At 33.5% G+C, this 27,422-nt stretch overlaps 1 protein-coding gene across 1 annotated transcript in view; it reads right to left on the reverse strand.

Moving 5' to 3' along the window:
- Positions 1-27,422, reverse strand: part of LOC144375678 (ankyrin repeat domain-containing protein 26-like) — a 57,580-nt gene that overhangs the window by 16,241 nt on the left and 13,917 nt on the right. Inside the window, exons 2-14 of the mRNA XM_078041123.1 lie at positions 25,314-25,386; positions 20,187-20,283; positions 18,063-18,161; positions 17,437-17,468; positions 17,268-17,340; positions 14,894-14,967; positions 13,389-13,482; positions 10,345-10,373; positions 10,181-10,259; positions 8,276-8,346; positions 4,721-4,814; positions 3,933-4,134; positions 1,876-2,059 (exon numbers count right to left, since the gene is read on the reverse strand). Of these exons, the coding sequence (XP_077897249.1) occupies positions 1,876-2,059; positions 3,933-4,134; positions 4,721-4,814; positions 8,276-8,346; positions 10,181-10,259; positions 10,345-10,373; positions 13,389-13,482; positions 14,894-14,967; positions 17,268-17,340; positions 17,437-17,468; positions 18,063-18,161; positions 20,187-20,283; positions 25,314-25,386 (1,201 nt within the window). The remainder of the gene's footprint in view (positions 1-1,875; positions 2,060-3,932; positions 4,135-4,720; positions 4,815-8,275; positions 8,347-10,180; positions 10,260-10,344; positions 10,374-13,388; positions 13,483-14,893; positions 14,968-17,267; positions 17,341-17,436; positions 17,469-18,062; positions 18,162-20,186; positions 20,284-25,313; positions 25,387-27,422) is intronic.

The raw sequence follows: 27,422 nt of genomic DNA on the forward strand, positions 1-27,422 counted from the left end.
ACTGAAACATGAGTCAATATAAAATAAAGGAAATAAACAGATCTTATGTATTAGTAACAAATACTTACCAGTAATTTATTTCTAAGAACATATTATGGTATGCCATGTTTTCCAAAGGTGTTTTGTACTGCAGTAGGAGATTACTTGAAGCAAAGTTGTTTGTTTCTCTTCTTAAAAGTGAGAAAATGATTTACAAAACCAGAGTATTTGCTGGCCCCACTTTTCCTCCTTACTTAACAGTGGAAGTAGTAATGCACATTAATATAACAAGAGAGCAAAGTCACTTCCCCAAACTAGAAGATCTACTATTAGAAGCAAGGGTTTTGAGATCATAGAAAAATCAACTATTCCTCTGGAAAATATTAAAAGTCTTTTCTCTTTATAAGGCTACTCTGAAAGTCATCATGGGACTACTGCGGAGAAATACTGGAAAATATTAAAAGTCTTTTCTCCTTATAAGGCTACTCTGAAAGTCATCATGGGACTACTGCGGAGAAATACAGTTGAATTAAGAACATTACTTAATTCAATGGGACAAAAATTGCACCCCCCACCTCCAAAATATGTACATTATGGTTATAAATATATGGATTTAAAACCCTCTATACTTTCCCATAATTAATAGATTTACTGTTTAACTATGTTACACACACACACACACACACACACACACGCACGCTCTCTCTCTCGCTCTCGCTCTCGCTCTCTCTCTCTCTCTCTCTCTCTCTCTCCTCTCTCTCTCTCTCTATCATTTGAAAACAGAAGAAAATAATTCAGGAAACATTTCCTTTCTGCACATGTCTATCTCTTTTTGTTTGCAAAAATGTGTTACTGAAATTTCATATTGTAAATTCTGGCATTATGGTCTCATGGAAATTGTCTGTAGGTTTCATTTTGTTCTGCTAAAATCTACAAATTTATTTCAGCAAGGTTTTGGCTGTATATCAGCAGGTGACAGAAGTCTAAAAGATTAATTTAAGAGTGGGACCTTCAAGATTAAAAAATAATTCCAAAAGGTAGATTTATTCTTTATGAGTAAATGTCTTACATTTCACTTGCACAAATGACAGATAAATTTGGGTGAGTGAAAACATTTCTTGGGGTGGGGATGTGGCTCAAGTGGTAGCACGCTCGCCTAGCATGCGTGCAGCCCAGGTTCGATCCTCAGCACCACATACAAACAAAGATGTTGTGTCCGCCGAAAACTAAAAAATAAATATTAAAATTCTCTCTCTCTATCTTTAAAAAAATTTAAAAATTAAAAAAAACATTTCTTAAATGCAGACAGAAATGTAATTGTGAAACACTTTTTTAAAAAATGATTTAAATAGGTGCATAGATATTTAGTTTGTATTTTATCATAAAACACCTAAATTTGTATTTATGTCAGTGATTAAACTAAACTTCTTCATTCAGAAAACAAATGCTGAACAACTACCAGATGCAAAGTTTTGCTGTAACTAGTTTTGTCATAAATATCATCATTTAATTTTAGAGTCAGATAACATTGTGGTATTTTCTTTCTGGTTTGTCAGATCTTTTTTTAATTTTTTTATTGCCAAATAATGAACATTGTGTTTTAAATCAAAATAGTAGTTCACACCCCACATACCCATGCTTTGGGAAACAGCAGACTGCATATAAATGGAGGTCCTATAAGTCTGTGTTTCCTGGCATTGTGGGAGATGTCTGAAGTGTGTGGAAGTACACACACATGATGACTGCATGTAGGTGAAATTGCCAAACAGCACATTCCTCAGACCACATTGCCATCATTAAGTGAAACATGGCCACATATAATAAGTTAAAGGGATTTTATAAATAATTCAAATGAAATACAGTAAAAATTTGAAACTTTACTGAACGTTCACTTACCTGATTAAAATGATTCCTTGCAGTCTCCAATTCTGTATCTATTGTACAACCAGAGATTTCAGCTTGCTTTCTCACTTGATCCTCTTTGTTAAATTCTGTTTCTTTTTCTTTTAATGGGATCTTATTTTTTTCATGTAACATATCATCATTTTTTCTCTTCACCTCATCTTCTTTTAAGGTATATCTGCAGTTAATATGGATGCCTTTTAATTGATTTTTGCCAAAAACCAAAAGTGTCTTTTTATGTTCTGGCTCTTTGTATGCTGATTTAGTATCTTAATAAAAATTTTATGTTCTCTGAAGCTTTTCTAGTTTAACATTTTAAATTTCTCCTTTAATCTTGTGTAAAACATACATAATTGAAAGTCAATAATAAAAGATTGTTTTGTTATTTGATAAGTTTCTGTTACTAGCAAATCTTTTAGATACCACAGAAAAGTAAATTAGAAATGATTTGGTAAATTGACAAGTTTAAGGTAATTTTTTTGCACAATCATAGGTCCTCCCCAGTTAAAAAGATAATTTCATGTCAAATAAGTTTTAAAGTCATTGTTTATATACAAACTTATGAATTCAGTAGTAATATCATTTATCTTCATAAAATATGTCAGGCATACCTATAATTGGCTTACAATGTAACAGCATATTCAGACATTCTTTTTTCAATATGTGTCTTTTGGGGCTGGGGCTGTAGCACACTGGTAGAGTGCCTAGCATGAGTAAGGTGCTGGGTTCCATCCTTAGCACCACATATAAATAAAATAAAGATATAAAAAATATGTATCTTTTGTATTACTATAACCCCGAACTGGGATAAATAATCTTAATACCTGTTATTATACTTTTTATGTTTCTTTTATGGTAACACTCTCAACTTACCTTTTTGATCACTATGTATTTTATAAAAAACTCAAAACCCATTTTTGAACAAGATGGGACCTAATATTTAATCCAATAATGAAGAGTAATGTTCTTCAACAGATGAAGGGAAAAAAAATATGTGTGTGTGTACACACACAATGGAATATAACACATAACAAAAATAAATTTATGTCAACATATAGTCTACTGTCATGTATACCTAAAAAACATAAAAAGTATATGTCCTTTCAATATAGAAATATGAATAAATTTATGAATGAGAATGAATTTGAATAAAAAATAATCTGTTTTCATTTCATTTTTTAATGAATGTTAATGTTAGAAGTGTATGTAGTCTAGTACCTAGCTCAGCACTAGCACATCACACTAGTAACAAAAAACCCTGGGTTTGATCCCCAAAATCAGCCTAAAAACTATAAATGTATAACATGTTTCAGGGCAGTGAAAAATGCCTCGCTGGTGGAATACAAACTTTCTTGAGAGAAATTTAAAAATCCTGTCATCCTTTTAAAGTTTCCCAACTTTAACCAAATAACTCTATATTGAAATTTTTTTCAAAAGTAAACAGAAATATAGAAAGTTTTTTTTTTCTTTTCTTCTCATCCCCACTTTAGTACCAGGGATTGAACCCCCAGAAGCTAAATTCCTTAGCTACATCCCAAGGTCTTTTTCATTTTTTTTTCTTTTGTTGGAGACAGGGTCTCATTAATTTGCTTAGGACATTGCTGCTATGTTAATGAGGATTATTTTGAATTTTTGATCCTCCTATCTTTGTCTCCCAAGCTGCTGGAATTATAGGCACATGCCATGGTATCTGAGTAGGAAATGAATTTTTTTATAAATGATATTTCTTAAAATATTAATTGTAATAAAAAGTTAAAAATATAAACAAATAACAATCACAAATTATGCTTGTTAAATAAATAGATTACTAGCAGATGGGGTTCCATAGAGACATTAAAATTGTGATGGGGAAAAATATAAACTTAGTTTTTAGAAGTAATCACATTTAACAATATGCTATCATATTTCTAAGTATTTTATAATTTATTCACGTTTTCTCCTTTGCAAAGTGCTAACAGATCAGGCAGTAGTTAAAAAAAAAATTTGTCCTTCTTATTTTACTGGATTAAAGGAAAAGATTCCACTCCTTCTTTCATCGTAGAAAATAATACCTCAAATGGTGGAGTTGTTGTTTCAATTCTATATTTTCTTGCTTAAACTCTGATACCCTCTTTTTTAGCTCATGAATCTCATTTTCCAGTTGTGCATTTTTTTCAAAATGTAGTGAACACTGTGTGCAGTGACTTTTTTTGCTTTTTATTATTCTTTGAAGTGGTAGAAATGCTTTCTGGGTTTTCGATAGGCTAACAGAATCTGTCAGAAAAAAAGAAGATAGAAATAAAATATGTGACTAATTTAAATATATGAATGCTGTATATTTTACATGCATTATTTATACACTAAAACAATGAGTGCATAAAACACATGACACAATATGCTGAACTCTGAAGATACAGCAGATGAGATTAGACCCCTATTGTTCTTTAGCTTAAAATCTAATGGAGAAGACAGACACAAAAAAAGATCATTATAATTTTAGACAGATATTAGAAAAGAGGTTTGTGATCTAATACATAAATCTGATATTTAGAAACGATTCCCTGAGGAAAATAAAAATACACTGAGAAATGAACAGAAAGCAGGTAGAATGTAAAGAACATTATTCTTTCCAACTCCCCTGTGGTCTACACTTGTCTTGTACAGAAACTAAGAGGGACACTCCCACTATAACCTGCTGCTGGACTTTGGTCTTGAGAGAGACAACTCTTTATCTTTCTTGCTTTTTCTTTATTCCCTGTTTACTAGGTTCATTTCTCCAGGTATTGGAATATATCAGCACTCATGCTATAAATAAATATTCTATCTAAAGAAAGAACTGTGTAGAATATGTTGTTCTTACCATGGACATGTCCATCTTCTTTCTCTTTTGGTTTATGATGTTTCTCTCCAGATGAGTGAGAAACACACATCTGTGGAGAATCCTCAGAAAATACCTGCAAAATAAAGGACCCCAATGAGCTGCATGAAGACTTCACTATCACTCTTTTAGACATCACCCAAATTTTGGCCTTGAAAGCAGCTAACTAACATGTAGATAACTACAGACTGAGCAGTCATACTTTCCATAGGGTGTCTTAGCATTGTGCTCCAGATGAAGCTGAACACTTATCTTCCAATGGCTCCTGATTTGGTAAAAGCAGGGTGGATGTCATAGAAAAGGCATTCCTTGACAACATGCTAACAAAGGTGTATACACCCCAAAGGACGGGAGGAATAATATTCATTGTAACTCATTCCAACTTTGAATTCACCATCAAGTGTGAGAAGGCTTTCAAGTCTTATTTTAAAGACTTTTGAGGAGTATGTTTCATATTAAATAGGATTACACTTTTTAAACAATGAACTAACAAAGTTTTTGTTTGAAAATATGAGACTTAGGTGTTCAGTTGGGGATTTGACACTGAGATATGGCCCCTGCCCAGGATACACCCCAAATGGAAAGCTGTAAACCCAAGGACATACATATGCCAGCCAAATAAAATAAATCTAGATGTGTGCTAAATCTCACACCAGGAATGTTGGCAATGTGAGAAAAAAGATGAGATAGCATCTCTAAATTCCATCATTCCCCCATTAATGCACACAAATACATTTCTTTAATATACTAAGACATTTTGATAAAATTATTCAACATATTGACTGAATTTTCTGCAAGGATGAGAAACAAAATGAAAAGGTCACCACAGAAAAATTGTTTAATACATGTAAGAAGACAGAAATTGTGTCAACATAATTTATACACAACCAGAGATATAAAAAATTGTGCTATATATGTGTAATAAAAATTATAATGCATTCTGCTGTCATTTATTTTTTAAAAATCAATAAAAAAAATAACAAAGAAACATTAACCAAGATGTAAAGTTAATATATAAATATAATATAAAGTTAATATATATATTGTGTATATATATATATATTTCAACTTGTAGAAAATAACTACTGATTTTCACTAGAATTTTGAGCCTTTGACAGCATACCCTTTCACATGAATGCAGTCAGTGACCATTACCATTCATAACCCAGGTGCTTATTCGTCAGTCTCAAATTTAGTCTCAACTTTTTATTTTTCAAAATGTTTATGCAAGCAGACCCAAAAGGGTCTACAAAGAAGCTATTAGAGCTAATAAATGAATTCAGCAAAGTGGCAGGATATAAGATCAACACGCATAAATCAAAGGCATTCCTGTATATCAGTGACAAATCCTCTGAAACGGAAATGAGGACAACTACCCCATTCACAATATCCCCCCAAAAAATAAAATACTTGGGAATCAACCTAACAAAAGAGGTGAAAGATTTATATAATGAAAATTATAGAACCCTAAAGAAAGATATAGAAGAAGACCTTAGAAGATGGAAAAATATACCCTGCTCATGGATAGGTAGAACTAACATCATCAAAATGGCAATATTACCAAAAGTTCTCTATAAGTTCAATGCAATGCCAATCAAAATCCCAATGGAACTTCTTGTAGAAATAGATAAAAGAATCATGAAATTCATATGGAATAATAAAAGACCCAGAATAGCAAAAACAATGCTAAGCAGGAAGAGTGAATCAGGCGGTATAGCGATACCAGACTTCAAACTATACTACAGAGCAATAGTAACAAAAACAGCATGGTACTGGTACCAAAACAGGCGGGTGGACCAATGGTACAGAATAGAGGACACAGAAACCAATCCACAAAACTACAACTATCTTATATTTGATAAAGGGGCTAAAAGCATGCAATGGAGGAAGGATAGCATCTTCAACAAATGGTGCTGGGAAAACTGGAAATCCATTTGCATCAAAATGAATCTGAACCCCTATCTCTCGCCATGCACAAAAGTTAACTCAAAATGGATTAAGGAGCTTGATATTAAATCAGAGACATGGCATCTGATAGAAGAAAAAGTTGGTTATGATCTACATACTGTGGGATCGGGCCCCAAATTCCTCAATAGGACACCCATAGCGCAAGAGTTAATAACTAGAATCAACAAATGGGACTTACTCAAACTAAAAAGTTTTTTCTCAGCAAAAGAAACAATAAGAGAGATAAACAGGGAGCCTACATCCTGGGAACAAATCTTTAATCCACACACTTCAGATAGAGCCCTAATAACCAGAATATACAAAGAACTCAAAAAATTAGACAATAAGATAACAAATAACCCAATCAATAAATGGGCCAAGGACCTGAACAGACAGTTCTCAGAGGAGGACATACAATCAATCAATAAGTACATGAAAAAATGCTCACCATCGCTAGCAGTTAGAGAAATGCAAATCAAAACTACCCTAAGATACCACCTCACTCCAGTAAGATTGGCAGCCATTAGGAAGTCAAACAACAATAAGTGCTGGAGAGGATGCGGGGAAAAGGGCACTCTTGTTCATTGCTGGTGGGACTGCAAATTGGTGCAGCCAATTTGGAAAGCAGTATGGAGATTTCTTGGAAAGCTGGGAATGGAACCACCATTTGACCCAGCTATTCCCCTTCTCGGTCTATTCCCTAAAGACCTAATAAGAGCATGTTACAGAGACACTGCTACAACTATGTTCATAGCAGCACAATTCACTATAGCAAGATTATGGAATCAGCCTAGATGCCCTTCAATAGATGAATGGATAAAAAAATGTGGCATTTATACACAATGGAGTATTACTCTGCATTAAGGAACGACAAAATCATAGAATTTGGAGGGAAATGGATGGCATTAGAGCAGATTATGCTAAGTGAAGCTAGTCAATCGTTAAAAAACAAATACCAAATGACCCCTTTGATATAAGGGGAGTAAACAAGGACAGGGCAAGGACGAAGAGCTTGAGAAGAAGATTTACATTAAACAGGGATGAGAAAAGGGGAGGGGAGGGGAGGGAAGGGGAGGGGGGATAGTAGAGAATAGGACAGACAGCAGAATACATCAGACACTAGAAAGGCAATATGTCAATCAATGGAAGGGTAACTGATGTGAAACAGCAATCTGTATACGGGGTAAAGTTGGGAGTTCATAACCCACTTGAATCAAACTGTGAAAGATGATGTATTAAGAACTGTGTAATGTTTTGAACGACCAACAATAAAAAAAAAACAAAAAAAACAAAAAAAAAATAAAATCCATCAAATTTTCAAAAAAAAAATGTTTATGCAAGTGGAAGCACAAGCAACATTTAGAATTGTTTTACCTCCATTACATAGTAAATTTAGCTATAAGTTGACAGGACTACTAATGCTATTTTCAGATTCTAACCAGTTCAGATTGGTTTTAGATGTAATTAGTAATATATAATGCCTGGATTCCAAAAGACTATTTAAAAGGTATTTTCATTTGGCCTCCTTTACTTTCCTCAAGAAAGAAAAACAAGAAGAAAGGGGAAGAAATGCTTTATATGTTGACATACCTGAGACTGGGTACATTGAGCGTCATCAAAACTTTTGTGCTCTTCTGAAGTCATGTCAAAATGGGTCTCTGCTGATAAATGAATACATTTACTCACATTCCTTAGAACTGCATTAGAAAGCGTGAACATCAATCCAAATAGAAAAGGATAATTGTAACACCAAAACAACTTAATATTCCCAAATATGATTTCCAATTAAGTTTAATATTTGGTGAATAATTACTGGTTTCAACTTTCCACAGTATTTTTTTTTCCTTTTCTTTCTTTGTGTATACACCTTGGGAGTGGACCCACAAACTTATGCATTCTTGTCAAATACTCTTAACATTTAGTTCTATCCCATGGCCACTTTAATTGGCAACTGGAGTCCTTTGAGTGGACTGAATACAGCCATCCTTCAAGGCTTGGACTTCCAAGTAGTTGTCAATAAAGATGTACCCATTTGCACCCAACAAACATTGAGTTCTCAGGGAGTATTCTTTCTTGATCCAAATCCTCAACACACATCTTATAGAGACATGACAGGATACAAGGTTCAGTGCAAACCATATTGCCAAGACTTGTCTACTCAAGATCAATGAAATTTGCTCAGAAACAAGCTTGAAAATACACATGGAAAGAAGGGCTGATTCTGGGAAAATGTTAGTATAGAGTAAGCTGCATTCTAAGCTACACTATTGCATGGAGACCAAAGAGTTGGTGAAGAGCTTCTCAGCAAAGTGAGTGAAAGAGGGATTTTATTCAAATCCCTAAAATTTCTGAACACTGAAAAAGTCCAGAGATTCAGTAATCTGTGTACCATAAACAAAAAAAGCCTACAACCTGCATGCAGATCTGCCTCAGACAAAGGGGGAGAGAGAAGAGGAAGTTGCATTCTAAGTTGTACCATAATGTGCCCTACTAAGGAGAAACCTGAGATCAAAAATATTGCTTAAACTGATCTGACTAAAAGGTGCACTATGCGCTGGTGCTTAAAAAGCATGCTCTTCTCTCAATGAGTGATGGGAGTGCTGAAGTCATAGCCATCCTCGGAAAGAGTGCAACAGTAATTTCTTTGATTCAGTTCCTCTAAACAACACACACACACACACACACACACACACACACACACACACATACACACACACACACACACACACACACACACACACACGCACGCAAATGAGGATCCTGGAAGTGCCTATCAAGGGACCTAGGTTGTGCCTCATGGAAAGTAGAAAAAACTGGTGCAGGCTAGACTATACCCATGTGACTCTGGTGAGAAGGGCAAAGGGGAACCTATGTGTCTGGAAGCAAATGTGACCAGCTGAAGTGTCAGAGAAAATGACCTAAGAATACAGAGAAAATGTGCCCCCAGGGATGGTGTTTTTTCTGGCTACTCACCCCTCAAAATGACAGGTAAGAGGTGAGTAGCCAGAGAGCAGGAGATGGTGAGAGCATGAAATTCTGTAGGCCCACACAGAGAAAAGTATGAAATAGTTCAGGATTTGTCTCAGAATAAAGGGATAGGTAAGGCCTAATGCCAGAGGACAGTTGAGGCAGAGGAAAGGTATAAAGATACAGAATGAGGCTTGGCTCATGTCAGGAAATATTTCTAAGAAATTTCAGAAGGTTGACCTTTCACATTCTAAAGAGATGCTTATGGTGACATTTGCACGGTAGCTAGTTCACTCCAAAGGCTGGAAATAGGGAGAATGAAATAGTATGATACATAGGGGAAACAACTCAGAATTGAGGGGATATTCCCAGAAACACAGAGGAGAGATCATTTTCTGTGACTACTGATGACATTGTGAGGAAAATCCTCCCACCTCTTTGGGAAAACCACCTTACATGTGAGAACACTGGCAGCATTTCAAGTGTTTTAACATTGTGTTCCCTGGAGTGTTGTAATGTAAAACTTACCCAATTTGACTGTTTTTTCTTTTACCTCGCCTAATCCTTTCCGTGGAAGCGCCTCTTTTATTGTGATGGGATCGATGCGCTTAGAAAGAAGATAGTACATAAAGAGTGTATTTTTCATTGACTACAAAGTTAATAATTGAGAATAAATATAGAAATTTAATTACCTTTCTGAAATCAGATGAATCCCTAGAGGCTGAAAAACAAAAGGGGTATATAATCAAGCAAAGTTGAAGAGGACAAAACAACTCATACATTACAGATGCCTCCACATACATCTGAGGTCCATGGTTCAGCTGTGCTAAAAATTATGCTATCTCCTGGGTTTCTGTGCTGGCTGGTTTGGCTGACAACAATCATGTGACTAAAGGAATTTTGTGAATAGGTTTTGTGAAACATGCCGTTAATTTCACAAACCTGAGATTATTTGTCCAATGACCATAAATAAAACAGACAAGGAAACATACACCAATGCAAAGATACAGATTGATGGAGAATCCAACAATCCTCTAGTGGAGAAGCAAAGAAGGTCCCTAAGAGATTCAATGGCAAAGGTGAAGTAAAAACAAAAACAAGCCATAGAACCTATCTTACTGAAATATTATTGAAAAGATTTAATCTTTATAATTTTAAGTATGTATATATTTACTGCATTTGTCCTTTCATTTTTGTTTAGTAAGGCCAAAGCTGTGTTCAGATCCCAGGGAAATGTTAGGTTCATTTCTCAACAAAGATATCTGAAGGAGTCAGTTGATATACATATTTTGACACTGAAAGCTATGACATCTATTATTTGTTTCTTATATTCAAGTGGGATGCTGGTTCCTCTTGTGCATCCTCTATTCCTGTATTCTCTGGTTTAAACAGATTAGATTTTCATGGTCCCCTTGTGTGAGAACAGATAGTTTCTACATCTAAGAAATAAGGGATAATTGGTTTAAACTTTTGAGACATAAAAATTTAAAGGGAAAGTTGAAATGGAAGAGCACAGCTTTATCTAATAACAATAATATATTATTACACACACAAACACACGCATATATGACAAAAATTTTGGGTATTCAAAGAGTAAACTATATAAAGAGTTCTGTTTGCAAATGAGTTTGGTTTGGTGTGACTTGCTAGTGTTTTAAGTGTATTCACAAAAGGCCAGGCCTATCAAAAAATTATAATTAGATTTTGAAGGATGAGGATGTAGCTCAGTAATGAAGTGAATTTCTAGAATGCCCATGATCAAAATTTTATTTTCAGGCAAATAGGAAAGAAATACAGAAAGTAATTATGTAAGGAAAAAAGACAGAGAGGGAGGTAAGGGAGTAGGAAGGAAGGAAGGAAGGAAGGAAGGAAGGAAGGAAGGAAGGAAGGAAGGAAGGAAGAAAGGAAGGAAGAGAGGAAAGAAGAGAAAGAGTAGAGCTGTCATGAAAAATTATGAATGATTCTGAAATGTAATTTTGCTCCTCAGAATGACTCAATTTAAACCACAGCAAGCAGTATGTCTGAGAGGTATGGAGAAAAGATGGTCATGGCTGGAATCTTTCCCCAACTTACAAGCCCCTCATGATTCAAATGATGGACAAGTTACAGTCTCTCACATATTGTGAAAGATAGATATACTGATAGTCCCTGAATTGCATGCTCTCAGTTTCCCCTTCATTCCCTCCAAGATTACCCAACTAACTTATTTTGTTTCTTTCACATTTCTCCTTCCCAGGAACTTTTCAAAAGCAACATCTTGATCTCTGGTCTTGATTCTTTATATTTTCCATTTTGTCTATGAATTATTCCCACTCTTTCTTTTTCTTTTCTTTTTTTTAGTTGTAGATGGACACAATGTCTTCATTTTATTTATTTATTTATTTATTTATTTATTTATTTATTTATTTATTTATTTATATGTGTTGCTGAGCATAAACCCAGTGCCTCAGGCATGCAAGGCAAGCACTCTACCACTGAGCTACAACCCACGTCCACCACTCTTTCTTAATTCCCAATTTAAGGATGAGACCTAAGAAATATAAATTCTATACTTTGAGTTTTTATCACTTGCCAAGAGACAAGATTAGAATAAAAACTAGATGTATGCAATAACTTTATTACATTTGATGTTCCAGTGGCTCTGCATTTGGTTTTGCTAAAAGGAAATCTTCTCCTGACCTCTTTACATGGTGGCCGGCAGATAGTGATCATTGGAATCACCTTACATGGAAGAAAACATAGATGTGCAGGCCAGGTAAGTCAGAGTATACATTTTGAATAGGGATCCCCACAGATGATCTATTAGAGTCTGAGAGTCTGGGTCTGCACTTAGTCTGCTTCTCATTTCCCTGCCTTCAAATGCCTTACAGTAATAGAGCCAGTTTTCCACCCAATGATGTTCCCAAACCTGAACGATGAGAAGAAGTCCTTTCTCCTTCATTTACTCACTGTATTCTCTCTGCTTTTCTCAGTGTCTATTCTCCCTTCTGCTTTCCAAATTGTCCAAAGAATATTTTAAAAACCTATGAATTTAGTTATCAGTCCATAACAATTTGCACATTTTTCCACTTCCCATACTTCTGTGTCTTCCATCTGAGCTTCATCCCAGGTAGTGGCAAGAATGTCTATGATATAGGTATTTTTATTTTTATCTGTTTTAATTATAATATTGTTTTATATAAATTTATGACCAGACACATGGATTTATGAACATTTCACTTAAAAAGAAAAAAACTTCCTTTCTTCATGATCAGTTCTTCACATGTCAATTCCTTTCTAATGACAACTCAGAAATGAGTGGTGAGAAAAAATATTCACACCTTGAGTCATTTGCACAACTGGAAACTCCCACTTTCCTTCCACATTTTGAACAGGTGGTCTTTTTATTCTGGTACATGACTGAAATTTATCAGCCTTCATGGCTTCTTTTTCCTTCATTTACTCGCTGCACTCACTCTCTCTACCTTTCCCAATGTGTATTCACCCTTATCCTCTCTACTTCACAATTTCCAACTCCCCTATGATCTATGCCTGTCTTGTATAGAAACTAAGAGGGACACTCCCACTATAACCTGCTGCTGGACTTTGGTCTTAAGAGAGACAACTCATTATCTTTCTCACTTTTTCATTATTACCTGTTTACTAGGTTCATTTTTCCAAGTATGAGAATAAATCAGCACTCATGTTAGAAATCAATATTCTGTCCAAAGAACTGTGTAGAGTATGTAGTTCTTACCATGGACATGTCCATCTGCTTTCTCTTTTGCTATATAATGTTTCTCTCCAGATGAGTGAGAAATGCACATCTGTGGACCACCCTCAGAAAATACCTGCAAAATAAAGGACCCCAATGAGCTACATGAAAACTTCACTATCACTCTTTTAGACATCACCCAAATTTTGGTCTTGAAAGCACCTAACTAAAATGTAGATAAGTACAGTCATATTTTCCACAGGGAAACCTAGAATTTGTACTTCAGATGAAGCTGAACTCTTGTCTTCCAATGGCTCCTGATTTGGTAAAAGCAGGATGGATATCATAGAAAAGGTATTTAATAACATAAATGCATGTATTCTAAGAGTGTAAACAACCATATATCACAACCCCACAAGATGAGAATGCATTAAATACTTAATTAATCGTTCTTGAGAAATATAATTAATATTATGTTGCATTACATGTTTTAAATAACAGACTTATGAGACTCAGTGTGATAAGAGATTTGGAATTATGTGATGTTGAGCAGAAATAAGACTTTATTGGACTTGCCTCATTTTGGTCATCACTTCTCACAGAATCTAAAGAGCTTATAGTAAGTGTTTCACTGAGAGAAAATCCAGTTTAATAAAATGACAGTGTAGGGTGAAGAAATGTTTCTATGGTACTGTTAGAAAGCAACACACAGGATCTGGGTAGAGTAAACAACATGTTCCTCTGAGAGAGAACTAAAAAGTACACCAATGAAGAAAAATGACAGCACAAAAATGTACAGCACTTCCTGACTACTTTTCAGAGCTTGAGTCATATTGGCTCCTGTGTGCATTCTGGATAAAAAAAAAGAGCAGCTATGGAAAAAAGAAAACCTGGAGAGGCACCATAGAGAGCCTCAGACCAAATGAAACCCAGAATTTTGGCTTTTAGAATAGTAAATGAATTCAAGGATTTCACCAGCCATCCATGGGCTGGGTGTGTGAGCTATGCACATTTGAGTGTATGAGAAAAACTGGTCTGAAATTACTGTCTGATTAGGATCTGCATGTATGTGTGTCTTTTCACTCACTCTGCCTGTGATACCCACAGAGCACCTGAGATGGGTGTGATTTTCCATGTTTATATGTAACTAAAACTGAGCCACTGGGAAGGACTATCTTTTACCATAAATGTACTCAATGACCATCACCACTATATATGTTCATTAATTAAAATGGTTATTAGCAAAACCACTAATTTTAACTTCTTCATCATTTTCAGGGGTTAAAAAAAGAAACCCAAATAATATTCAGAAAAATAATCTGCCCGAATCACAAGGATAATATTTATCTATATGTTATCCTGAATTTTAATGCTATTTTCAGATTCATAACCAGTTAAATTCTATTAGGTTTCAATATTAAATTATCATCTTTAGATTTCAAACCACTGTTATGAAAGGTAATCAAATTTGCCCATATTGACTTTCTTAAAACAAGGAATACAGTAAGAAATCAGAAGTTTTAAAAAATATATCTGAGTGAACACACCTGTGGCTGCTTATTTTTGGTGTCATCAAGACCTTCCTCCTCTTCTTCAGATGATGAAAACCAAAGTGGTTCAGCTGAAAAATGTATGTAGATTTACGTAAACAACTTAGAACATTTAGAGAGAATGATAGTCTGCCAAAAATAAAAAGTAATAATAAGCTTGAATTTTAGGTGCTATTACCTCTTTAACTGTTTATTGGTGGGGTATGCTTGTGTTTACTCAGTGATTTAAACCTAGAACATTGCAACATTGGCAAGAGCTCTGCCAGAGTTGTATATTTGTTTATTTTTGGAAACTGGGTCTCTCTAAAGTGTTTGTTTCGGCCTGAGACTGCCATTCTCTTGTCTCAGTCTCCCAATAGCTGTGTTTAGAGGTGATCCACTGTACCCAGCAGAGATTTTTTTTTCAGGGAATGTTTCTAGTGGTATAAAACTTCAATAGTCTACCTGAGGAGACACTATGTATCACCAGGTTTAAGAAACCAGAATATCTCAAAGGTATACAAGATGAATGAAAATTTGCCAGAATTAAATTTTAAAAACACTATAGAAATGTGGGGATACACACAATTTGGTATTCTCTTCCCCATAACAGTAACTTTTAAAAACAACTATTCATCAATAGTCATTTCCACAGTGACTTAGACTCTACTGTTATCAATGAACATCTTGCATATGCAATATTTTCCTACATTACTCTAAACAAATGTGTTCTTCTGTAAGACTTAGTCTGTTCAGTCCTGCATGATTATCAATCTCCTTGTCATAAACTGCTTTTTACCCTCTTGAGGTGTCTCAGCATTTCAGCCACTGTTCAACTGGATTCCTACCAGTTGACTTGTAAATTACTCCTTCCCCTGTCTAGCCCTTTGGCTCCTGAACTTGAGAAGACCTCTTTTATATCACCTTAGCATCAACAGTTTATTTGAACCGAGAATTATTATGTTCCCTATGAGAATAGAGTAAAAATGTGCCAGGAATAATGGCTTTCCTAGAGCTAGGATTCAGCAGAGACTAAAGGAATGAGGTTACCAGTAAGAGGCAGAAAATGGGGAAAGCTTAAAAGGCTGTAGCTAGACACAGAGTGAAGCATTAAATGGGTCAGTATTTGTCTGAAAATATAGGGATTGGTGAGGAGCCATCAAGATGACAGTAAAATTAAGGGAAAGGATAAAGTGTTAGGCTGAACGCATGAAAGATTTCTGGGTAATTTTAAAAGCTGGCCTTTTATCTTCTAGAGAGGTTCATAGTCACATTTGCATTGTAGCTAGATGGCTCCAAATGCTGAAGATAGGATGAGTGTGGAGAGCATATGCATGAGCAGAAATGAATAAGAAGGTGGCAGGAGTGCCAAATAGAGGGAAGCAGGCCAGAATGGAAAAAATGTTCCATGAAAAATAGAGGATATATCATTTTCTGGGACCAGTGTAGAATGAAGTTCCATTAAGTACTGAAGGACAAAGCTGGGTCTCTGGAATAAGAGGCTCTGTACTGTTACACAAGGTTTCAAATGGCATGTAGAATAAAACACACCAACTGTTTAAGTTCTTTGGGTTTACCATGTAATATTTGAATTTCTCATTTTTGTATGTTAAGGGACTCATTTTAGTGCTTAGGGGTCAGTTTCCGGAATCTTGGATTTACCCAACCTTCCAATGAATAAGAGAAAAAGCTTCGTGGCAGAGCCACTGCTTAGCATGCCAAAGTATCTGTGTTCAGTCCCCACCATTGAAAAGTAAACTAAAAACAAAAGCAAACAAAAAAAGAAAGAAAAGCATGGAGAGGGAATATATAAAGTGGTTTGTGTAAGTAGTTTTGAATTTACAACTCTGGGTCAATAAAAATCATAAAAGAGTAATTTCCTAAAAATACTCTATTAGTTTTATAGAAAATGAATAATATAAAGAATACACAATAATACTTTGTATGGTTTAATACAGAGATAATCACAAGTGATGAAGGACATAGAATCCACAGCTGCATAAAGTACAACACGGGTTCAATGTGATTATTCAATAAAGTGGGTATTATATTAGAATTGAAATTAAATTTTGATTGGGTCTTGTTTCACACACTATACTTAATCTCTGGGTTCAGACACATATTTTTATGTTCATCTCCCAAGATTTGGAAATTATGGGCAGCTATGCAACAAGTTTTTATAAAATTTTGGAGGAAAATAGAGCCTCATAATTCACCTAACAGGTATAAGAATTCCGGGAAATTTAATTTTAAAAATGTCTGAGATAAAGATTTTTTTAGAAATCATTTTGTTGTGACTTTAAAGATATTATTTTAAACTTGTATGCCAATATAGACACTGGAATGTGTATGTATGTGTGTATGTATGTATATGTATATATATATATTTTACCTGATTTGCATATCCTTTCTTCTGTTGTCCCCATTGTATTCTTTTGAAGAAAATACCTCCTGTCTAAGATAGGCTGTATGGGTTTGGAAAGTAGATATTAAATACGTGTTGTACATTTTATACTATACACAGTTAGTAATTAAAGATAAACATAGAAGTTTATAATTACCTGCACAACAGGATGTCTGAAATTCTGAAATACTGAAAAGCAAAAGGGATACACAATTCACAAAACATGAATATGACAAAATCACCCACATCTTCCTGCTGAATTCACATGGAGTCAAGTTCCAAGGGTTAGCTTTGATAAATAATATTTTAACATTTGGACTTCTGTGTTTGCTGGTTTTTCTTGAGTACAGCAGCATGATTCAAATATATTGAAGAAAAACATCCAATATTAGTTTAATTAAGCATAGAGTTAAGTTTTCAAAAGTGAGATTACATTTCCAATTACCACAAATATAATAGGGAATGCACACATGCCAAGTAAAGGTGTGGATTGATTGAGGGAATGGGGATATCTAATCAGAGGAGCAAAGGAGAAACTTTGGGGCATAAATATATAAAATAAAGAAAATAATTTAACAGCAGGTATGTTTAATGTAGCCTATCACAATCATTTCATTAACTTTATTACAGGTATGTATCCTGTTCCTCCATTTGTCCTACAATATAGTAAGTCCAAAGTTGTGATAACCGTCAAGTGGAAAGTATAATTCATTTGCATTGAGGAAAGTTCTGAGAAATGATCAGCTTTGGTATACACTTATTAAAATAATCATTTTTCCATACCCATGGAGGACCGTGGTGTATCTTCTCTTAATATATCCTCTGGTCTGACCCACTCAAAGTTTCTTGATTCATTCATTTGAGAAGACATAGGAACTGTATCTAATAAATAATTTTAATAATCATAAAATATTAATATATGGTAATCCAAAGGGGAAAAGTGAACTGAAATGCAAAAGAATTATCAGACATGAAAAACCTTTTATATTTCAAATTCATTAGCATATATACAAAAAATAACAGCTTTGGTATTCAACAAATTAACCTAAAGAGTCTGCTGTTTACAAAATGAGCCTTGTTTGATATAACTTCTTAGACTTTCAAAGATTTTCATAAAATATCTGTCATATCAGAATACTAGCTATTTAGAGAGAAGGACTTGGCAGAGTAATTGAGTGCATTCCTAGCATGCCCAAAGCCATGGTTTCATTAAAGAAAAAAACTAATTATCTTTTTAAATGCCCCATATTTCTTAAATGCTGTGTTTCTGATCTCAAATACCGATATCAATACATCCCTATACTTGGAAGTTATGCAGCAAAGAAATTAAAGTGGCTAGTTGTCCCAATTCTAACAGTTTCCCCTGCTTAAAACCATCTCTGGACTAGTAATTCTCACTTTTGTTTGAAGGCAAATATAGTGAAACCAGCTGAAATGCATTACCTCAGTCTCCTTATTATTACCTTCAAAATTTCCTACCTAATTTTATTCCCTCCTCACTACCCCCTCCCTTTGATTTTCAAAAGCTATCTCTAGACCTGTAATCTTGATTCTTTTTTTGTTGTTGTTGTTTAGATTATTCCCACTACTTTTTCTTCCCAATGCAGTAACTGTATCTTAAAAATACAATTTCTAGGAGCTGGGTTTTGGCTCAGTCTTAGGGCGCTTGTCTAACACATGTGAAGTACTGGGTTGAATCCTCAGCACTATATAAAATAAATAATATAAAGGTATAGTGTCAATTTACAACTCAAAAAATCTTTTAAAAAATACAATTTGGGGGCTTGGGTTATGGCTCAGCGGTAGAGTGTTTGCCTTGCATGTGCAAGGCTCTGGGTTCCATCCTCAGCACCACATAAAAATAAATAAATAAATAAATAAAGTTATTGTGTACAACTACAAAAAATATTTTAAAAAATACAATTTCTATGTTTCATCCATTTGTTCTTCCCCTTTGCCAACAGACATAATCAAAAACAAAGCAAGATTTATTCTCTAATTTAATATAGTTATGCCATGAACTAAGACAATTTAGATTTTCTAACGGGCAATTCATTCAACTGCTCTTGCAAATCAGAATGTAGTCTGTGAATCAAGGAGCATTGGAAGCATCTTTGAATGTATTCAGGAGGTAGAACCAAAGACCTGCTGAGTCAGAACATACATTTTGTACATGGTCCCCAACATATGATTCAATAAAATTTGAGAGTTCTTAGGCATGCTTAATCTTCTACCAATTCCTCTAACTTAACATGCCTATTTGATGTTTCTTTTTGCTTTGTTATTTTGTTATTGGTACTGGGGATTGAACCCATGGGTGTCTAACTACTGAGCAACATCCACATCCCTTTTTATATTTTATTTAGAGGAAGGGTTTTGCTGAATATCTGAGGGCCTCATTCAGTTACTGAGCTGGCTTTAAAATAAAAATTATTTCTCCATCTTCAGCCTCCAGAGCCACTGGGAATATAGGCATACACCTTGTGCCTGGCCATTTATTTCACCTATTTAAAATTCTCCCTATTTTGTACTCTAATTTGTAGATGTATTAGAAGTCATAATCTTTCCAAGGAATGTTTCATCAGGCCATCATCAATGTGCATCTGCTTATTTTTTCTTTTTCTTTCTTTTTTTTTTTTTTGGTTGTTGTTGTCTATAGTCTTTTCTCATTCTTCATTTCCAAATTCTTCTCTCCCCTTTCTTATGTCCCAACTTTTCTCTAATTTCAGCAGGTCTGGACTTAATAACTCAGCTCCTCAACTTACCCTGTGGTTGCAACTTGATAAGATACACTATTTCAACTCCCATATTATTTATTATTTTCATTTCTTCCACTATTAAATCATACTAGTACTCATGTTTTAAACATGCATTATATCCAATAATTTTAAAATGAGTGGTTCTTACCTTCTGTATGTCCACTTATACCATCTTTTTCTCTTTGATATGCATCACCAAATGAATGACCAACACTATTCTGAGGAAGAATCTGAGAGATAGTCGTCTGGTAAAATTAAACAAGTAATGAATTATATGAAGATTGCCTAATCAGTATTCTAAGGAGACACCTAATTTTCCAGATTTGAAGTAAATTAGATTAAAAACTAGAGAAGTACACATTAAAAATTGAAATATTTTATATCACAGTGTTATATATACTCTGCAAATCAGCCAAATATTATATTCATTTGTCTACTAACTCTACAAAACCAGGATAGAAGGACAATATAGAACTATCAACACGAGGGCTAGGGTTGTGGATTATATATATACATATATATATGATAAGGGGGTTCATTATAACTTATACAGAAATGCATATAACATATTTAGACAAATCTTACTGCCCAGTACATTTTCTAACCCTTCCGATATCTCTCCACTAATCCACCAAAAGCAGTTGTATGAGGACAGTTTATACTAAGGGCTACCTCCATTTGAAAATCTAAGATATTTCAATTTAAAAACCTCATAATGCATCCCAAGGTCTAAGAAAAACCTCAGTAAATGAATTCTAAAACCAATACAAGAAAAGAATTCATTAAAGTCAGAGCCAAAATTATAAAATAGATAATTTTTTTAAAAAAACATAGAAATAATGAAACAAATAGTTTGTTTTTAAAATGGTAAATAAACTTGATAAACCCTTGGCCAAGGGAACTAAAAGAAAAAAGGAGATACAGATGAATAAAGCTAGAAACAAAAAGTGAAATATTAAAACAGATACCATTGAAATCCAGAAGATCTCTAGAGACTACTAGAGAACTTATATTTCAATGAATGGGAAAAAATTTAGACTATTTTAAAATAATAAAAAATCAAAAGATAAATAAATCTAAGTGATATTAATGAAATATGTCATAAAATGTTGAATCAAATAGATAGAGGAAACCATAGCTCAATAACAAGCAATTAGGTTGAAGCAATAATAAAAAGCCTTATGGACCAGAGGTTCAGAGGTGAATACATGGCTAAATTTTATCAGATATTTAAAGAAGAACTGATATTAATCCCCCATTACATTTAAGAGCAAAGGAAAGATGCTTCCAAAGCAATTCTGAAAATTATTACCCTGAGTGGAAAAGTAAAGATTGGACTTAACAAGAAAAAACTAGATATCAATATCCTTGAGAAACATAGTATAAAAATTCTCATAAAATCTTTGCAAACCACATTCAACAACACATTACAAATAACATACATATCAGGCATAGTGGTGTAGGTCTATACTCTCAGAAAAGCATCAGGTTGTTTGAGGAACACTGTAATTTCAAAGCCAGCCTGGGAAATTTAGTGAGACCTGTTATCAAAGTGAACAATAAAAGGTGCTGGGGATGTGGTTCCTTCGTACCATGCTCCTGGTTTGAGACTCTAGTCACATACAAAAAAAAATCCATAAAAGCTGATTTTGATCTAGGATGATTCAATACATGCAAATCAATAAAACTAATACATCACATATAGAATCAAGAGCAAAATTACATGATCTTTTAAGAAGCGGCAGGAAAAGCCTTTGACAAATTCAATGGCCCTCATGACAAAGCCCTGAGAGATTAGAAATAGGAGAATTTTATTAAAATAAAGACCAAGTATACCAAATCCAAAGCCAATAGTAAAATGAAGAAGAATATTTTCTCTAAAATCAGGAAATACACAAGGATGTTCATTGCTGCCAATCTCACTAATCACAGTACTTGAAATTTTAGAAAAAGAGAAAGAAATAAAAGGGATTCAAATAGGAAAGTTAAAATGTTAAATTATTTCTATATTCAAATGATTTAGTCCTATTCTTAGAAGAACATAAATAATATATTATGAAAATTCTACTTTGATGAATGAATTCATCAGAGTAACAGGATACAAAATAAACATATAAAAATAAACTGTTTGTCTATATACCATAGCAAACCTAGAGAGAATAAAGCAAGAGTAATAGCTCATTCAAATAACTTTAAAAATAGCTAGGAATAACCCTAAACAAGAAAGTGAATGACCTCTTCAAGAAAAATTACACATTGAAGAAAAAAATAAGAAATCAATAGGAAGTAAAAAGATCTGCTATGTTCATAGAGAAGCAGAATTAATATTGTGAAAATGAGCATAGTACCATAAATGAATTATAGATTCCATGTATTCCCATTCAAATTCAAATGATATTGTTTGCAGAAATGGGGGGAAATAACTACTTCTAAATTTGTATGGAAGAAAAACAAACAAACAAAAAAATACTTAGACAAAGTGATACTGATCATAAGAGAAACAATGGATAAACCACAATGCCCAATTTCAAAATATAAAACAGAGCCATAGTAATAAAAAACATGGTCCTGGTGTAAAGAAAGACCCATAGACCAATGGATAGAAAAGAAGTCAGAGAGCAAACCCAGGGGTACAGTCATGTGATACTAGGCAAAGACACCAAAAACATATTTTGGAGAAAAGACAAACAACATTTTAGAAATAGTGTTGGAAAAACTAGATATCTATATGTAAAAGAAGAAACCTAGATGCCTATTTTCTAACACTGTACAAGAGTTTATTCAGAAAGGACTAAAGACATATGTACCAGACTAGAAGGTTTACAACTACTAGAAGAAAATATATGGAAAACACTTCAGTATGTAGGCAATAACTTCCTGAATAGAGCCCCCTACAGCTCAGAAAATAAGAGCAACAATGGATAAGAGAGGGTGCATCAGAGACCCTCATTGTTATACAAAATTCCATATAAGAGGTTGTGAGGGGAATGGGATAATAAACAAGGAGGGAAATGAATTACAGTGGACGGGGTAGAGAGAGAAGATGGGAGGGGAGGGGATGGGGGATAGTAGAGGATAGGAAAGGTAGCAGAATACAACAGTCACTAATATGGCAGTATGTAAAAATGTGAACGTGTAACCGATGTGATTCTGCAATCTGTATTTGGGGTAAAAATGGGAGTTCATAACCCACCTGATTCTAATGTATGAAATATGATATGTCAACAGCTTTTTATTGTGAACAACCAATAAAAAAAAGAGAGGGTGCATCAAACTGAAAAATTCCTGCATAGTAAGTGAAACACAAAACAGTAAGAAGTGGTAGCCTCCAGAAATGGAGAAAAGCTTTGCCAGCTATTCTTCTGACAGAGGATTAATATCCTAAAAATATTAATGCAAATATCTTACTACCAGAAAAACAAAAACCTTTTCAATAAATGAGCAAATGCACAGCTAGTTCTCAAAATAAGAGATACAAATGGCCAACACTTCAGGGAAAAAATAAAAACCATAATATCTTTATCAATCAGGAATATGCAAATCAGAACAACATCAAGCTCCCATTTTCCACCATTCAAAAAAGCAATCATCAAGAAGGCAAATAATACTGTGAAGATGAGGAGAAAAATCTCTTACATGTGAATGGCAGGAACATAAATTACTATATCACTATGGAAATTCATATGAAGGCTACTCAAAAACTGAACATAGAACTACTTTATTATTCATATATACTACTCAGTACTTACCAGAAAATATTAAAGTCAGCTTATTTTAGAAATATACATATGCCCATCTTGCCATGACACTATTAATAATAGGCAAGTTATAGAATCAGGCTAGATGCTAGTTAATAAAAGAATGGATAAAGAAAATGTGGTATATATAAACAAGGAAGATTTCTATGCATAGAGAACAACAAAACTAAGTTAATTTTAGGAAAATGAATAAAACAGGGAAGCATAATGTTAAATAATATAAGCCAGACTCAGGAAACAAATATCATATATTTCTCTCACATGGAAAACTAGAGGTGGAAATGTTCAACATAAAAATAGATGAATAATAAATTTTATCCATTAGCTCTTCATAACTGAAATAAAATTAAAGTAATTTCAAAAACAAAAGATATCGTTTACATTTAACCTTAGTTTAGCTTCTTCAGGATATTTACAAATATATTTCCTAACCTGGAATAGTTCATAAAAATAGTAGTGTTTTACAATAAACATTAAAGTAAGTAAATACAGAAACATCTAAAATTTGAAATTTCAAAATTTGACATAGAATCTATATATTTTAAGAAACTATAATGGAAAAACAATAATTCTGAAACTAAAGTATTACCATACAATTATTGAGTGTTTCTGCTTCCAGAACTGGTTATTACCTTGCACACACCATTTATTCTTTGATTAGATGAAGAGTAAATTTTTAGAAAATTTCATTACCTCAAATTTCTTTAGAATTTTTATTGGTTCTTTTCAGTTATACATAAAAATAGAAGTTATATACTAGAATATAATTATAAAAGCATAGAATATAATTTTTTCTAATTCAGGACCTAGTACTTCTTTCTGTTCTTCTAATCTTTCTGCTATTTACTTAGAGTTTTTTTTAATTACTGTCACTTTTAGTGGAAAGACTCAAAGTATGGATATGCAAGCCATTTTAATACAACTATTAAGATACAGATTCTAGATTTCTGGGTTTCCATAATTACCAATATTACTTCAGTATAAATATTGAGCCACGGAAAGAAATAGAGAATATAGGTCTCCTCAAATGCTATGATACCAAAATATCAAGGGTCCAAGTAAAAAAAGAAAAGTTATGTGCAATGTATATTATATATTCCAAACTAAAGGCACCAGGGAAATTTCACAATTTTATAAAAATTAATTTAGGCATGAGTATTGTAAGTCATGTAAGAATGATTTAAAAACCACAGTAATGAAAACTGATACAAAAAATCCTTGAATAAATATTATATTTCCTCTACAGTTAGAAAGCTGTTTCTAATGCAATTTTTCTTTCATTATGTATTTCACAGCCCATTGTTACTTCCAGCCCCCACAATCCCCAAGTACTTGAGAGAGCAGTGATACGAAAGGCATTTTTTTTAAAAAAAAATCTACATAATTCTTTAAAATGGATTCTTAGCAAATATTCATGTAAAATATAAGAAAAAATATAGCTAAATTTTCAGCATTAACATCTTAAAACACAAAATTCAGAGCGAGAACATGAGGTTTTTTACAAAAAATCACTTTACCTTAATAGGAGCTTCATAGCTGTCCCGAACCATTGCAAACAAGGAATCATCTGAGTGTGATTTTTTGATAGATCTTTAAAGAAAAAATGTATAACAAAAATGGTGAATAGTTTTCTTTTTAAAATAAACTCTGTTTAATTTAAGGTATAACTTATTAAATGGTGTTTCTTGATTGATTAATTAAAATATGACCTCCAATTAAAAAAATAGCTTGTGTTCACCTCTTTCTGACTCTACTGCTGTGAATCTATAAAATATTCAATATAGATATTAAGGCACTCTTCGTTCCAATTCAGAGCAATAGCCAGTACATGAGCAGAAACAGATAATAATTTGTTCTTGCAAATTGCCTGTCTTGAAGGCTGAATTTAAAACCCAATTAATGGCTAACAATTTTTTTTCACTTGAACTGAAACAAACCTCTGGAAACACAAGACAAGATAACAAGAGGCACAGTTCTCTCGTGAATATCCAGGAGTCAAATACTAAGCAATGTTGTTCTTCAGCATGGAAATCACCAATAATAATACACTATTTGTTCCCTCTACCCACAAATAATGCACAGAGTTTTCTGGAACTTTAAAAATTACTGAAAGTTAAAAAGTGAATATATATGTTATTTAGAATACCTTTGTCAGAAACATTGAAATAAATTATAAAATTGATTTTTCCTGTACAGGTCTCACTTTATTCAGGTCCTCATTAACTAGCAAGCCCTTTAAAACCATTACAAGCACTCAGACACCCAGGGGAAAAGACTGCCAGAAAAGCAGAGTCTTGGTATTTGTACCTCTATTTTCCTAGCTATTATGTAAATACCCTCCCTTCCTCTGGGAATCCATTTCCCATCACTCATCTGCAAAACTCAGTGGCAGTCTCTAAACTTGAAATCTACATCCCTTGAATATTCAGATTTCTGACACAAGGTTAAACTAAATGGAGTCTCAATCATCGACCTGTCTGAATACCTTTCCAACTACTCAACTGAAGCTTTCCCTGCCAATCACTCCTTTGCCCAGCACTACATGTACATTTTAAGGACATCAGCAATTTGGAAAGAAAGTGAAGCTGAATGAAAACCTGTTTTGTGCCACAGATTCATGTATTCTAGCAATTTCCACAGTCTGTTTCACTAGTCTCTAATCCATTCTGGCATCGGCAGAGATGAAAACAGGCAAAATACAAGCTATTAAGACTCCCTCTAAATTTTGTATTAATATGCCTTTATAGAGAGCTTTTAATATTCTGTGTCCTTCATTCCTATTTTGTGCTCATCAAACTAATCATAAACCCTGAGTTTTGGTCTCTTTTTTAAAATGCTTATTCCTACCCAACACAGTATTGTTACTCTGGGTGAATACTTTTATAGCCCTTTCCTTCACTAGTTAAATTTTGATCCTCTACCACTGTGTTCACTTACAAATTCTAGTCTAGTCCTCTTTAGTTGGGTTCCTATAGTCAATCTTCAATCTATTATTTAAAAAATCACCTTAAAAATGATAATCAGAAAATGTACTGAGCTTAGAATTAAGAAACTGGAGTTTAAATCTCATTGTTGTCATTGTTTGTACCCAGAAAACTCCCTTTAATATATTTAAGTTCCATGTACATCCTCAAAACTATTATTTGGCTGGCATGTAGAACACATGCTGAAAGACTAGAAGGTTTCTAAAATTCCTTAAAATTCTGAAATTTCTAAACTTTTGATCTGTCAAAAGAAAAAAAATATTCAATTGACAAAATAAAACAGAAACTCAAAGAGAACAAAACAGAAAGTACAAATAGAAATTAAATAAAAGGTTATAGTCATAAAAAAGGAAAAAAAGTATAAAAGTAAAAGTTTTCATAAAATTGTTAGGTGTAGTAATTGAAGAGAAACTAACTGGAAAATCAGGAAGTAGAGAAATTAGAATGTCCTATAAGGATTAATATAAGTAATACAACATTGTCTAAATAATGTTATTCATAACTTTCAGTAAAATAATTTCTCTACAACACTTGCCTGATCTTCTTATTTATTAGAAACTATGAGGCTATAGCTCTGTGAGATTTTCCATAAAAGCTTTTGATATATTAAGAAAAAATCCTGATTACTAGTGGAACTGTCAA

The sequence above is a fragment of the Ictidomys tridecemlineatus genome, chromosome 3 (assembly GCF_052094955.1).
Source record: "Ictidomys tridecemlineatus isolate mIctTri1 chromosome 3, mIctTri1.hap1, whole genome shotgun sequence".
NCBI lineage: Eukaryota > Metazoa > Chordata > Mammalia > Rodentia > Sciuridae > Ictidomys > Ictidomys tridecemlineatus.